The 16,630-nt window shown below is 35.6% G+C and overlaps 1 protein-coding gene across 1 annotated transcript; it reads right to left on the reverse strand.

Moving 5' to 3' along the window:
- Positions 1-3,248: 3,248 nt before the first annotated feature.
- Positions 3,249-14,900, reverse strand: LOC129263207 (neuropeptide S receptor-like). Its single transcript, XM_064097084.1, has 10 exons — positions 14,254-14,900; positions 13,407-13,590; positions 12,527-12,662; positions 11,458-11,561; positions 10,560-10,653; positions 9,957-10,126; positions 8,787-8,940; positions 8,318-8,440; positions 6,464-6,647; positions 3,249-5,417 (listed from the first exon to the last, which is right to left on the reverse strand). Exons 2-10 carry the CDS (start codon positions 13,524-13,526, stop codon positions 5,186-5,188), a joined length of 1,317 nt encoding a protein of 438 aa, XP_063953154.1. The 5' UTR covers positions 13,527-13,590; positions 14,254-14,900; the 3' UTR covers positions 3,249-5,185.
- Between the last annotated feature and the right edge of the window lie 1,730 nt (positions 14,901-16,630).

Below are 16,630 nucleotides of genomic sequence, written 5' to 3' on the forward strand. Positions count from 1 at the left end.
ACAAAAACGTTATCATATCGACATAAAAGGTTTTGATATACACTCTCCAAACAAACTTGTTAGAATGAGTAATTAATAGGATGAACTGGGTGCAACAATCATTTCAGTCATATTTCGATAATTTTTGGTCAGATTTGACTAGAACGCAGTTCTGACTAGAATATATATTTATGACTAGGCAGATCAGTTGAGCCTGGTTGACTATTGATCTAGTTATTTTAACCAGGTTTAGGGTGGAGGACGTGTCAATACAGGACGCTTTCCGCGTCTGACTGATCGTATATTCAGTTGCTCTACACATCGTACATGTATAAACACCTACACTATACCTATACGTCGTATGAATGAGATAAGTTCGTCATTAGAAAGCGGGTTAACGGGGGATTAAAGGACCTGATGGGTGTTTCATAAAGCTGTTCGTAAGTTAAAGAGCGACTTAAAGAACGACTGATGAAACTTCCTTACGCGCCAAACCATCGCCAATTAACATTTTGGTGTATACCATTTACCACAAGAAAGGAAAGTCGTTCTTAAAGTCGCATTTTACTTTCGATCAGCTTTATGAAACGACCCCAGGTCAAAAACTTGTAAAGAAACAATACTTTAAATCGTATTTAATCGTAAGAAGAAATAAATTTTGGATACGATTCATCGAAAGTTTTCGTCTGACATATCGTCAGATTTAACAACTTTTGAATGGTTTTGATTGGCTGAGAAGCAAATGTCTGACTGTTACCAGGGCAACATGTTGCATAATGGAAACTTTTCAGTAATGGAACTTTTGTCTGTAATAGTCTCCATGAAAAGGGTCGGACAAAGAAAGAAGAAAAAAAAAACAACATGCAGTGATGACAAAGGAATTGGCAGGAAAGATGAAGAAAAAAGAAAACGAAGAAGAAGAAGAAGAAGAGGGTAAATTAGCATGCTGAATGTCAGTCTGTTATTCGTCGTTATGTTCGTTGTGTGTCACAGTGAAACATTATGTCATTTTAATATTATGAGAAGAATATTACTATTTTTCATCTTGAAGATGTTTCAAATATTGATACATTAATTTTCTGTTGATATACTATTTATCATGCTGTTTCAAAGTATATTTATCCCATCTTTTCATATTCTACTTAAGTTTGTTCATTTAAAAAATAATAATAATATTGGGTTTGTCAGACTAAGTCCACTTTGGTAAGTTCCGCCATGTCGTGTCGATAAAGAAATTCGAATCCTTTTGGAGTATAGGGTTCTTTTTTGCACCCATTTCTCAAAGTAACCAGATCACGTCAAATCCAGTAATCGTCAGTAGTCACGCAATGGAGCATCCTTTGCTCCGCTATTGACCAATTAGGATTGATTTTGCGCGCCGAATATGTTCATAAAACTGATCCAAAACCAATCAGAGTGTTTCTTTCATAATTCATTTGCAATTTATCGCAAACCTTGGTGTCACGGGGCCCGGGCATCGTGTTAGTCCATATTATATCAGGTTATCTCCTAAGAAGTTGGGGGAGGGCACTAAAACTTAATTGGTAAAAACACGCACATGCATAATTTCCCGGATAAAGTTACGACACGCGTGAAACACGCGTAGGATGTAAAAAAAGGGGGTTTCACACCGGGAGTTTCGTATAGTTGCGTAGGGGTACGTAGAGACTACGCAACACTCCGCCGCCATTCGTTTTGCCCACGCGAGTCTACACTGAGGAACACAAAATGGGTACGCCGGAGGGACGCAAAACATAAACATGTTGAATTTTCTGCGTACTTTTGGCGTAGAGTCAGGTCTACGCAAGTCTACGCAACAATACGCCAAAATGCACCGGTTTCTCAAAACACCTATTGAGACTTGTGCATGGAATGGTAAAATGTTGCGTATAGATCGAAGTAGACTTGCGTAGACCTGGCGTAGACTTGCGTAAAGTTGCTTATTTAAAGGGGTACTCCGGGTTGAAAAATAATTATAACTAAATAAAGAGATTAAAATTAACCGAGCAACATGCAAAGAACTTCGTTAAAAAATTAGCAATATTTTGTTATGTGCACGTTGTAATAGATATTGATTAGGCGGACTGATGATGTAATGTCTCCATTTTTTTTCTTATTTCATTACATGAAATCATAATTATTTCATTTTTTCATACATGTATGTACTATTATGTCACTCTAATAATAAAGTAAGTTGCAGTAATGAACATCCAATTATTCGACTGCCAATCAATTTTTTGTTAATTCTTGGAGGACGAAATTTGAAAAGACATAATTTAAAATAATACAATACAAAAGAATAAGTGGGGATATGACGCCATCAATTTGCTTATGAATATTCATGAAGACATGTATAGAATTGTTTTACTGTAATAAATCAAATCTTTAAATGTCATAACTTTGTTATCCGATTTTGATAAATTTCAGTGTTTTGATTGTCTGATTTTTCTTAACCTGTTTATATTATATCATTGTCAGCCTGAAATACCCCTTTATATTTGATGTACTCATGTTGGATCCTACCGTTTCATCAATTATTATTTCGCCTGCATAGCAGTGTGCCGCTTTTTCGACAGTGGAGGCGGTGGTGGCGTCGTCAACATTGAAATGTTTACCATTAAAACTAAGTTTTTTGAAATGTCATCATACCTTAAAAAGTATATTGACCCAGTTCATGTTATCAAGTCAGAAGTGTAATCAAGTATTACCTAATATATCACCTGAGTTTCAAGTCAAAAGATCAAGGTCAAATGTTATTAAGGTCAATGAACTTTGGCCATGGTGGGGGAATCAAAATCGAAATCTTTAAACAGAGTTAAGTTTTTGAAATGTCATCATAACTTTGACAGTATAATCTAGTTCATGAAACTTGGATATAAGAGTAATCAAGTATCAGTGAACATCCTGCGTGAGCTTCAGGTCACACGATCAAGGTCAAAGATCATTTAAGGTCCATGAAATTTGGCGATGTTGGAGGTATTTGTTGAATTGCCATCATAACTTTGAAACTGAAAGTTTATGGATATAGTTCATAAACTGTGGGGAATCAAGTAGCACTAACCGTCTTGCATGTCGAGTCTTAGGTCACACGATGAAGGTCAATGGTCATTGAGGGTCAGTGAACATAGTACTTTATCATTAAATAAATGGTGTTTTTGTGAATAATTATTCAGTAGTTGGTTTCAAAGTCAACACTGCTGACACAACATAGCAATACAATTTGAATCGCGTATTGCAGGTGAGAATACCAGAGGCGTTCCAATTGTTGGTTTAATTCAGTCACCATCCATAAAAGCTTTGTAAGAGCTAAATTAGCACTTCACTTTTTAGACTGATATTTGCATGCTTGATTGATTGTTCCTTCAACTTTGATATAGTTTGGAAGATACCAAACATGAAGAGCAAGGGTCGGAGCGAGAAAATTATCATGGTTATTTTGTTTTAAGTGACTAAGGTGGAGATTCACCTGTACCACACTTTGAACATAATGATGTAGGTGGCAGCGAAACTATACAGAAGTAAAAGTAACAGACCAAGCTCCCCTTTTGCAGTTTTGTCTGGCCAGGGTCCGTGAAGAGTTACGATTGATCCGATCAATCTCAAGTATATAGAAATCCATCAAGTTCATAATTTTTCTTCTGGAAATTTGCTCAATGTCCTTTGAAAACAAAGAGAAGCATACTGAATTGTCAAGAAAACCATGAAAACGGTGAATGTATGAATATACATCATTTTTTATAAATATTTTGAACAAGCATGTATTTTGGATGTTGACGTTGCTGGCTTTCTATAGTTGTGATTGATCGGATCAATCATAACTCTTTGTAAGACGGGCCCCAGGATAGGCCAGAAATTGTGCGTAAGAGTTTATGCGCAAGGAATCCATACGCAACCGTACGCTACCCTACACAGGGACTACGCCGATCCATTATTTTTTTTTGTCATGAGTACGCAGCTAATTTTTACGCATTCCCTACGCAACTCTACGCGGATTTCGGTGTGAAACCACCTTAACAACGTGAAAATCTTGAAAAAAAGTGGCGAATCGCCAAAGAAAGAAAAAATATTTTTTCCGGAGTTTATTCATTTCCATTTGGGGTATCATTTTTCTGGATGTTTGTGTGATCTAAAATTTCTTGAGTGATGTCGTGTTTTATAGGTCTTACATTAGGCACCTGTATAAAGAAAGCGCGTGAAAATACGTGAAATAGGATGCTGTTTTGGACATTGGTTTAATATAGGTAGTTTTGAAAATAAATGAGTATTAAAGCGACGAACTTGAGTGGCCCACCATCTTGAAATGTGTCTAAATTTGGTCTTGTGCCAATAGGTTCTTAAGATCAGTTGTCATTCCGTAGTTCAGGTAATAGTTGGGGAAGGCTTTGGTCCTCTAAATCCTTGGCATTTTTTTCATGTTGTCAGCAGACTGTCGTCCTCAGAGATGGACAATATGTATTTGGTCATCTGAAGAGCCGTTATTTATAGATCAGCCATCTTTCTTTTGTCTATAAGTCCCGTATGTTAACGTGTGAAAAGGGGAACTAGTCCAGTTGTGTCAAAAGGCAAATGTGATGGGGAAGCTGGGGGGGGGGGGGTAAAGAAAGGGATAGGGATAGAAGTAATTATGATGTATTGTAAATTATTACTTAGCAGTCTCACATGGCTGAAGTCGTATATATTTTCCAAAGGCTCTAAAATCTGCTTAATAATATCGGTCTTTTTACGATGACCGAGTATTACATGTATACCATACCCGTCAATTATAAACCTATGAGTTCCAGACGAGTCATCGAAGCTTAGTAAAACAACATACATATTGTAACACGATGAAACTACGAATACAATGTAAAGGGGGAAAATCAAAACATGTAAAATGATGACGATTTGATTTCAAACCAACTAGTGTATCAGTGTTAGTTGAGACCATTTCCATCACGTCAAATATTACAACCTTTAGATCATGAAAATGACACAAATCCAATGACCTCTCAGTTTGGTGGGCTCAGTCGATGTTAAACATCAAACACCTGTGGAAACGTAATGTTTCATGACCTATCCATTTTCAGAGACCAAACTCTTGTCATTTTTCAAAGTGTAACAAATGAAAAGACTACCCTGATAAAAAAATCAATCAATTGAAAAGTGGTCCAAACATTGTCCTCGTTTCATATAAACCATCGCTAACGATACCGTGGATGAAGTCGAGCTACATCGGACTGGTGGTCGAATTTCGACTATCGTCCTTGGAGGGGCCATCGACGACCTTCCCACTCATGCTAACGATATTACGGCCTCTGGAGCCCGTATGACCGTCGGAGAAGTTGTTGAATTCCGTGGTGTGTGTATTTGTCTGGTAGGTGGTGCGTCCGAACCGGAGCGGTTTCCAAGCCGTGCAGCACGGCACTTTATCGGCTATCCAATTAATTGCGGGTATCCGTCTGCAGGTAGGGAAGGTGTGATGAGAAGATGCAGACAGTGGAAAGTGCATGATGGGAAGGGCAAAGTAGACAAGGGGTAAAACGAATGGAAAGCAGATTGATTCAGGCAAGTAAACCGTGAACAATGAGGGAGAAAGAAAATTGAAAAAGAGAAAGAAAGTGGTGATTACAGACCAATGGAAAAATTCTACAAAAACACACTAACGTAGGGGCATGAAAAAAAATTATGAAATATAAAGTAGGTAACACATAAGCAATGATATTCATGGATTCTCAAGTAAACGGTTGATTCCAGCTTAAGATCAAACTGGAATGACAGCAAATTGATATGATTTTTATCTCATCATTTATTATATTTGTTTAACTGGGGAGACGTCATGATATGAAAACATCAAAAACCTAACTGACCAGTAAAATGGTACTTAACTTCCACAATTAATTTGACCTTCATAAAGTTTGAAGTAGAAATAGAGGTTCTCGTTACAGGACAAGATTTTCGGCACTAGTCACTTTGGACAATAGCAATCGCAATGTAATCATAATTTTAAAAAATCCATGCTTGAGAAGGGATTATTATGAACAAAAAAAAAGAAAAAAAAAAGACGCAGCTACTTCATTTTCATTGGGTGCCCGATCAAAACATTTTTTAATGTAAAATCGGTACGTTTATCCAATAGAAAATACATATGTTTATTGACTATCCTTCACATCATAACCGAGTTAGAGAAAACACATTCAAGTTGGCTAGTGATGAATGTGAATACTGACATGCACTTTCGGGAATTTCCTGAAAACTTAAGATAATAATAATAATAATAATTAACATTTATATGGCGCTTAATACAACAGTTTCTAAGCGCATTGGAAAGAAAAAAAAAGGGAGAGAGAACAGGATATCAAAGATAGGCTATGATATTAACGAGGACACCATGCTCCTGGTGATTTTATTGAAACACCATCGATGGCTATGGTGATGCGACATGTAAAAAAAGGAATCCGTCCAGCTACCAATACAGGCCGATGTAAATAAACTGTTTTAGATTTACCTCAACTCTTTGCATACATTAGTGCTGAAAATGCCATATATGAATGGATTGGTGGCGCTGTTCAGGGACGGTAGATTTTGAAGAACAGGTGTGGCCATGAGGACAGCCGTGCTCTGTGGATTAATGCAACCAAACGCTTCCAATGTGTAGAACAGAGAAAACGGTAAGAAGCAACAGATGTACGCTGCGGAGGAAAAAACGATATAAATCATTAGCAGGTCTATCAAAATTATAAGTAAGTATAACGTACACACTTAAAATGTTGGGCAACATACTGTCCACTGTTTTGGGTAATATTTGTTAGTAAGATATATATATATATACATATATACATGTATATATTGTGGGCAATCCAATCGAACAAATTTATCACTCAATTGATAGTTTTTATTACCAAATTTGGACAGATTTTAACCTATAGTTGTGTGGACAATATGTTGCCCAGTGATGGTTAAAAATTGGACCCTTTTGCCCAACCTTTTTAAGAGTGTGTATGATGGATGTATGTATGTGTGTGTGCGTGCGTTTTTTATTTTTATTATTATTATTATTTTTTTTTTTTTGGGGGGGGGATGGTGGATACCAGGAACAAGTGGAATGCCTCTGGCCGTCTCACCTGCATCACGCGATTCAATATAGCAGCAGTGCTGATTTTGAAAACTACTATAACTCGCACAAGATGTTCAGTGATACTTGGTTACTCTTATTTCCACGTTTTATGAACTAGACCAATACACTTATAGAGATATGATGGCAATTCAACAAATACCCCCAACGTGGCCAAAGTTCTTTGACCTTACATGAAATTTGACCTTGATCATGTGACCTGAAACTCGCACAGGATGTTCAGTGATACTTGATTACTATTATGTCCAAGTTTTATGAACTAGACCAACACACTTTCAAATTTATGGCTGTAATTCAACAAATACCCCAATTTGGCCAAAGTTCATTGACCCTAAATGACCTTTGACCTTGATCATATGACCTGAAACTTGCACAGGATGTTCAGTAATTCTTGATTACTATTATGTCCAAGTTTCATGAATCAGATCCATAAACTTTCAAAGTTATGATGGTAATTCAACAGATACCCCCAATTCGGCCAAAGTTCATTGACCCTAAATGACCTTTGACCTTGGTCATGTGATGTGAAACTCATGCAGGATGTTCAGTGATACTTGATTGACCTTATGTATAAGTTTCATGAACTAGGTCCATATATTTTCTAAGTTATGATGACATTTCAAAAACTTAACCTTAGGTTAAGATTTTGATGTTGATTCCCCCAACATGGTCTAAGTTCATTGACCCTAAATGACCTTTGACCTTGGTCATGTGACATGAAACTCAGGCAGGATGTTCAGTAATACTTGATTAACCTTATGGCCAAGTTTCATGAACTAGGTCCATATACTTTCTAAGTTATGCTGTCATTTCAAAAACTTAACCTCAGGTTAAGATTTGATGTTGACGCCGCCGCCGCCGCCGTCGGAAAAGCGGCGCCTATAGTCTCACTCTGCTATGCAGGTGAGACAAAAATGAGAAGGAGAACTAGATTCTGTTTTTTTTTGCTTGCCATATCACTTGCGCTATTCAACGGCAAAAAAGTTCCATCATCGATAGAACATTTAGTTCCTTCCTCATTTCAACTTGGTTACTAGTTCATGATTTTATTTGAGGTGAGCTAATTCTGCCAAAAATGTTCGGGTATTCATTATTTTCACAATATAGAAAAGGAAAACTAGAGTTCCATACCATACGATATTTTACCCGTCGTAGGATTTAGTACTAGATAACACATTGATTATCGGGAAAAGTTTAGGATTCGATTTTGATTTAAACAACACTTACCCAACACAATACAAATAGTCATCTTGATTGTTTTAACCTTAGCTTTCGGGATGAGACCCCGTGAGCTCGCTCGATGTTTAGGCATGGTGCAGTTACTATCCTTTGACAAACCTTCGTATGCCACTGACAGAAAAGTGAAGACAAAAATGTGGAATTTTAATATGGTTTAACGGTGAAAACATTATGGTTTACTTTGCGTTCTAAAGCATGATAACAGGGTTTCTTTCAATAGCTCTCTTTACGAATATCTCCTGACATAATTACATCGCATGATGTAACAGCGAAAGTTAATAACCCTTTTTGCCATGTCCCCTTTTCCTCATTTAAAAAAATAATAAATCTGAAATTGTCACAGGCATTTCAAGCAGATCCTTTTTATTCTAGGAAAGTCATCGATAAAACAAATTTTATATTTTTAAGCATGACATAAACGTTACTAAATATAAACGTATAGGATTTGAAGTCTTACCATCTCTGTTTGAATTTTTCGACTTCTTGATCACCTGTGGACCACCCATCTTCTTTGCTCTCTTCCAGATTGTTACGATGATTGTGACGTAACAGAAAGTGATGAGTATTAACGGAATATAGAAGAACGAAGAAATGACGTACATCGAGTAAACCTGGAGGTAAATAGAAATTGAACGTTAATAACTATGGACGTAGGCATGGAGAACAAATGTCTGAATAAATAATTTAGAGAGTTTTGTAAGGATTAACTCTCACTTTATCAGAAGAATTCATGCCCATTACAGAATATCAATACTACTACTACTACTACTACTACTACTACTACTACTACTACCACCACCACTACTACTACTACTACTACTACTCTACTACTATTACTACTACTACTACTACTACTAACTACTACTACTACTACTACTACTACTATTACTACTGCTACTACTACTACTTCTACTACTACTACTACTACTGCGGCTGCTGATACTACTACTACTACTACTATTACTACTGCTACTACTACTACTTCTACTACTACTACTACTACTGCGGCTGCTGATACTACTACTACTACTACTACTACTACTACTACTACTACTACTACTATACTACTACTACTACTACTACTATTTCTAATACTACTACTACTACTATTACTACTACTACTACTACTACTACTACTACTACTACTACTACTACTACTACTTCTACTACTACTACTTCTACTACTACTACTTCTACTACTACTACTTCTACTACTACTACTTATACTACTACTAATGATAATAATAACAATAATATTTTTTATAATAGTTTTTATGTTGTTGAACACTAATAGTTTTAACGCATTTTTGTGTTAGGCAAAGGCCACACTTTTGATGTTACATCACTTTTCTGGTGTAGCCATATATATATATGGATATCGGACTAAGGCAGGTGTCAAAAATAACACCTGGTTTTAGCGGCGTTGATTTTAAAGACTATACACGTGTTGTAAATATCCTTATTTGGAAACAATGTGTTCAAATGATATGGAGCGAAGCTTAACCCTAGACTGTCACTCTGAAAGCAATACGCTTTTTAAGGAAAATTCTAAATGAAAAACCCCAATAAAATATGATTTTTTGCTACTATTTGGAATTCCTTAGATGACAAAGCATGAGCAACTCACCTTGAGTTTCCAGGCTTGGTCTCCATATAATGGTGCCGGCCAGCATGACATCACTTTAGATTTCCTGTCCGGGGAGTCTAACAGATCAACTTGAAAAACCACTGCTGACGTAATACACAGGACACATGGAAGCAACCAACCACCCGCTGCCAAAAGCGTCGACCTTTTACCTGCATGAGTATTTAAGAAAGTTAAGCAGTTTTAGAGCATAGTCTACCAAACATATTTTATGAAAAGCAGAATTACATGTACGCAACGTGGAGAGCCTGGTCCACCGATTTTTTAATAAAATGTTTACGATCGGGATAAAATTGAGATTTAGGAGAAACTGTAATCTGCTGAAATTATTCGCCGAGCACTTTTCCGTCTAACATTGTCTAATATGTTGTTCTGATTTCCTGTGAGTTCTGCATATTTTTGTAAGAATACCATCATAAAACGATATAAAAAAACGCACATTGTATTTTTCCTCGTTTTGCCCTCGTCCGAATTTCAATTATTCATTCAATCACTTCCTTGCCGCTCAAAATATCTGTGCATTAACTTGACAAAAAATAAATAAAACACGAAAATTAAAATGAGAAACAATTGATTTTTTATTACCGCTGCCTGTGAAATCCATGGGGAAAACTATAGCAAAGAATCGATCAAAGCTCAATGCTACAAGCTGGTACGATGACGCTAGCACGACGTAGGCCTGTGAATTGAAGCATATATTATATGTTAAAAAACATCGGCCATTTATATAAACATCCGATTTCATTGGGCTTAAAAAAGCATGATCATAATTCCATTATGAAAGATTTAAGAATAATTTACGAAGATTTGAGGTATTTGGTCTTACAGCTGGAATAATGTGCAACATCAGCCAGACAGCCAGTATCATGAAGCAGACTGGTAATAATCATGATAATCATTGGCATTCTTGCTAAGTGATAGGTAACTTTGAAATTATTATCATTGAAATACATGAATTTTGAAAAAGAAAGCAACAACTATATCTTTTTTCATTCCTCTTTATTAAACACGTCATCATTCGAGAAAATATTAGACGTTGGACTGACCTTAAATTTTGTTGATATATTTTTATGTTCAAAATTGACATCTGAAAAAATTATATTATGCTCCTATACTATATAGTTATTTCTATCTGAACACAATTACATGTATAACGTCAAAGGATGAAAAGGTCTGCTATTAATCCTGAATTGGACCTGTCGTTATCAGTAGATAATACGGACACAAAGTCACTATATTTAAAGTACTTGACGATGGCAGGGGGACGGTGTGCCATTTCCCCTTCTTTGAAGAGGAACAGAACTTTGGGTTATCATTAATATCAGTAACATTTGGATTCAGTGATTTGGCCCTCCCATTCTAATATAATTATAATCAATAGTAATTATTTGCCCCCATATGATGTTCCAGCCCTCCCGGGTTATACCAGCTCCTCAGAGATTTCGGTATGGTAATTTTGTGAAATTTTGACTATCTGACTTACTTGGACATATCGATACAATTTACATGCTATGTCACCTCCTGTGAACTCTGGCGTCTGTCGATCGATTATATCAAGACCAACGCTGAAAAGACCAACGCAGATATCTGAGACAGGGGGAGAGAGAAGGAGAATAATCATTTGCAATTCATTAAACAAGTAAACTACAAGCATAAATAATATATGTAACATATAATAATATAACATATATTTACAATTTTGCCTCCACAACAAATAGCTTGATATTTAACATGACCTCCTTTTAATATGTGGGAAGTGCAGTCAGATTTAGAAACAAACATTTTTATTTACCATACGTTCTTTAGCGATCTAATCTTGTCAGGATGGTATCCTTAATGTTCAAGAACCATGAAAAACAATATACCGCCCCCTATATAGAGAAGACAAGCCAACAAGTGGCACGGTTTGATTCACAACTTCATATCTTATGAAGATATTGTTTGCTGATTAGGCCAATATACATTATACATTATAAACATATATATACGGCACCCTGATTGGGTATAAGTAGCCTGCTATTTACAAAATTTGCTTATTTGCCTGAAGACAAGAACACACTTGTCAAAACGTCAAGTTTAGGTGGTCCTTGTCAGGACCCAACATAATGCCCACAGATGAATACATGGTATATTGTGAAGCCTGTCCATATATATTCATATAAGTATATATATTATCGATAAAGCAAACTCAATAAACCTACGAAATTTTTCTCAGCCAGCACAATACAAACCAATGCCCAATCTGAATCATTTGGCATACCGCCATCTACAGGTATCTTAGTACCAACGTTGTGAAACCCGACTTCTGACAAACATAGTACTTACATATCTACCGTCGATATCAAAACACAAATCGGAAAAAGTTAATTAAAATTTTACCCAACCATATTCAAAATCTAAGCATATCAAATGTAGGTGTATGGTTTCTTAACCGAATACTTAGGCGGCTATACTAACCGGCTATATCACGTGGTCAAACGAATTTAGTTTCATTCGGCATTAAGAAGTACACCGCTCTTTTTGAAAAGTATTCGGTTTCACTGGAATCTTACCCGCAACGGCGAGATTAGTGATGAAGAAGTTGAGCCTGGATTTCTTGTGCCGTACCAGCCATAATGCAATGAGGACAATACCGTTACCGACTATGATAAGCGTAAAGAGGATCCATAGTATGGCAAGCTGGATGTGCTGTTTAAAGGATGACATGATAAGCAACACAATTGATTTTTTTTTTTAATTAATAATAGAAAATCAATACAAGGAATTTCATGGAAAGCTACACCTTTCGTATTGTAAAGCAGAAAAGTGGTTTGAAAAATACCCTTTGGCATTTATTTCTGTATCTGAGAAGGGTTTAATAATACTTGTAATGGAAAAAATAACTAGCGAATGTGAAATTGAGAAGTATGAAAAGGAACACACTTTTGGTGATATATAAAAATGTGTCTAAATTCAATCATTAGCATGCACTTTGTCTTTTGCAAAAGGTTATCATAAATGCCTTGGGTATTCATATTCCGGAATACATATTGCAGTTCCTAGTGCTTACAAGATAGTAGAAAAACATGAAACATAAAACTGCAAACAAGTAAAAACATATAGAAAAATTATTTCTGGTTAAAGGCAACTTTATTTTATGGAAACACCCATGTTTGTTTACGTACAGCATTAAAATATGTCATTATTTTGGTTTTTATTACTGAAGTGAATCCCATAGTCAATCAGTAACGTTTATGTGAAATATCTTGCGGAGGTTTTGCGAAAAAGTGGCTTTAAGAAGTGTTAATGCGTTTTCAGATATGTTTATCTACTAAGTTTATAGTGAAAGAAGTTTCAAATATCTGCCTGGCAAAGACATGACACAATTCGTAAGTTATTTGTTAATCCAAGATTTGAAAAAAAGTAAACAAATAAAAGAAATACTAAACTTACTTTGTCAAGTGACCACCTGTCAACAATGCCATTACCAGTGTAATTATCTGGCCAAGAATTGGTAAAGTTTAGGGCTTCTGTTGTCATGACCTCGGGGTCAAAGTTCACCTGTGTCGTCATCGTGGAATAAGACAATTCACTTGTCCTAGGTTCAGAAGGAGAATGCTGCCTTTTACGCTTTAAGCTATTAGGAAAATAACAGATAAACCAAATTATATCAAATCAACGAGTGCTTTGTGAGATACAAGTGGATTTATATAGTTTTCATTTATCTTTCATTTATTTTCAAAATTGTAATTGTATAGATTTTCAGGCATGATCTGGAAAATAAAGAAATATAAATATAAATAAAAAGAGACGAGGAGGGGGGTAGTCATATTCATGTTGTTTATTTGATTCAGGCAGTCATCAAATTCAGAATTATATTACCAAGAAAAATATCCTTCACTTGATATACAAGTGTATTCCATATCCCTCATTTTGTTTGGAATGCTTTAAAGTGATGATTCTCCCGCCATTCCTCTTTTTCAATAGTATGAATAGTGTGAATAAAGAGTGTATTTTGATTGAAAAAATTTGTAATTCTGTAGTGTGATCTATGGATCAGGTAAAGCATTACCCCATATTCACTTCAGATTCACTATAAAATGGAAAATTAATCTGAAGATATCACAATTCTTCATTCTGCATGTATTTTATTATAACAAACTATTACGGAATATCAATATCTCATATAGATGTGGCTGGTGATGAAGAAAATGTCAAACTTTTGATTGAAATCTTCATGAACAGTCACAAATTGAATATGGATAGATTCGTAATAAGGTGAACATTTATAAACCCTTACCTATCCGATGATAAAATGGCAGTACAGTCTTATTTCTGATTTTGTTGCGTACAAGAAGTTCTCAAAGATTGTGATACGGCCTTTATTTCCAGTCAAACAGTTGCTTGTCAGATGAAATCTAATATATATCCAAGTTGTCCCTGCTTTTTTACTCCGTCGAAAGTAAATTAAGAAAAATGTACAACCAATGATCTTGTCATTCGTTAAAAGTAAAACACGATTGAACGATTTCTGCTCCTTGGATAAATACCAAATCATAAAATAGTCTTTTATGAAACACTGCCGATATCTCTCATGCAAGATTTCTTTACCAACACAACCTGCGGCACACGTCTGTCATCCGCGCGTCCAATTCTCGTACAACTGTCGCAAGTGGGTGTTCACGTCAAAATCGTGATCGATGTGACAACGGGAGAAATTTGATTACCATCGAATACACGCTTCTTTATAATCTAGGACATCGCAATCGAATTCTACAACAATCGGGTTTTTCTTCTCTGATTTGTTATTGTTCTCGTATCGCAGATGTCCACTTCGTCCTTAGGGATGTATCATATGAAGAACATCTTTGCTCAGGAATTAAGTATCATCTTAAAGAGATAGAGTTTGGAGATCCTGGTCGCCCCTGGACACCAACAGAATCTGTAGTTAAAGAAATAAATAGAAGTCAGGTGATCACTCGAATCGAAATAAATTGGTTTGGGGGTAAACAATTTAATGGGATAATCCGTACTATGAGTGATAATAGTTTTCGTTTTTTTTTCTTAAATTCTTACGATGATTGGTCGGAGTAACCAGTCTGTTGGTGACTATGTGTTAGACGATTAAACATGTTCATAATCAACCAAAATTAAGGTATTCGTTGATTTTGATATTTTTTTGTAGGTCGGACAAAGTCATAAAGTGCATCGGCTATTTTACAATTCCTTCATAGGAAGTATGTTATGGTGTAATAAATATCAATTCATCATAAATATATTCGGGGTGTTTTTTTAGATAAACTATACAGACAAAAACTGCGGCAATTTGATATCAAACAGAAAACAAAAGATGTTAAAAAAATAACCATTCACATAGTGTGTATATGAAAGTATTTGTAAAGCATTGACTTTATTTCACACCATTTGCGTTGTAGGGCAGTTTTAAGAATGACACATTTACCAAAACTTCCCGATCCAGAAATTGTGTACTTTAATTAGAGCATGAATTTACAGCCTTGCACATACATGAGTAAAATGACATACGAGAATGGACGAATAGATAAGAGGTGGTATGGTCGATAGCTATGGGAACTATGTGGGGGAGGGGGAGGGGTACGGCAGTACTGGCACCAGAATTTCATTTCGATAAAAAAACGAAGGATTAATTTTATTTTGAATAATAGAACGCCGATAGGAGTATTCTGTTGTTACTTTATTTTTTAAAGAATTATTCTGAAATCTCTTCGTTCCTTGAATAAACATTGTATCCTCATTTTATCTCTAGAAAAAAAACATAGGGGCAGTTGCCTCCGACCCGTCATAGCGCCTCCATCGGGTGGCTGCAGTAGAGATGTTTTTTGTCGAGGGATAGTCATAGATGTGATGACGTGTACGTCACTCACATTAAGGACTCTAATTGAACATCAATAAACAGCATGAAAATATCAGAGATTCTTACCGAGGCAGAGATGAATGAGTTTAGGTTTAAGTAGATACCTCATTCAGTATTTCATTCCAACCCATTCATCGTTTGACAGAGAGGGGCGGGGGACTTGGAGTAATGTTAATATTCTCCTTCTATTTTTTTCCTTCTTCTTCTCCCTCGTCTTCGTCTTCCTCCTCTTATTCCCCCTCCTCCTCCTCATTATTTTACTTCCCTTTCCCAGGATAATCATTACTGCTTTCTAACACGTATATTAATACTATTATTCTGCTTCTCCTCCTCCTTCTTCTTCTTCTTCTTCCTCCTCTTCTTCTTCTTCTTCTTCGTCTATTATGTATTTCTTTATTTTGTATGTCCTATGCATATGTTACAATCTTAACCAGCAATTCACTCCCTTCTCCACATTGAAATCATAATTATGTAAAGCTTACACTCTATTTTATTTTAACCGACCCAATTACCATGATTACTGTGAACCTACCAACATTGGTTTAAAAGATAAAATTCATTTTGCCTGCAAGTTTGTTTTAACCAAACGTTTGTAGGTTCTTATTTTATCAAAATTCCAACAAAATGATAATTATTCACAGAGGAATACATATTTGTGAACTACGTTGAATCGAATTGATTATTTTGTAAATGTTATCAGATAATTTATTTACACACAATTTATTAATGGGAAATGAGAAATCATATCTTTAAGAAATAATTATCATCTGATGTGGGAATTGCT

This window comes from Lytechinus pictus, chromosome 1 (assembly GCF_037042905.1).
Source record: "Lytechinus pictus isolate F3 Inbred chromosome 1, Lp3.0, whole genome shotgun sequence".
Lineage (NCBI taxonomy): Eukaryota > Metazoa > Echinodermata > Echinoidea > Temnopleuroida > Toxopneustidae > Lytechinus > Lytechinus pictus.

Bases quoted from the DNA above. Each gene is read 5' to 3' on its own strand.
- LOC129263207 (XM_064097084.1), bottom strand. From the start codon at position 13,526: ATGACGACACAGGTGAACTTTGACCCCGAGGTCATGACAACAGAAGCC. The intron at 8,941-9,956 runs GTGAGTTGCTCA...ATTTACCTCCAG, and splicing joins ACCAAGCCTGGAAACTCAAG to GTTTACTCGATGTACGTCAT. The intron at 6,648-8,317 runs GTAAGTGTTGTT...TTTCCTCCGCAG, and splicing joins GACTATTTGTATTGTGTTGG to CGTACATCTGTTGCTTCTTA.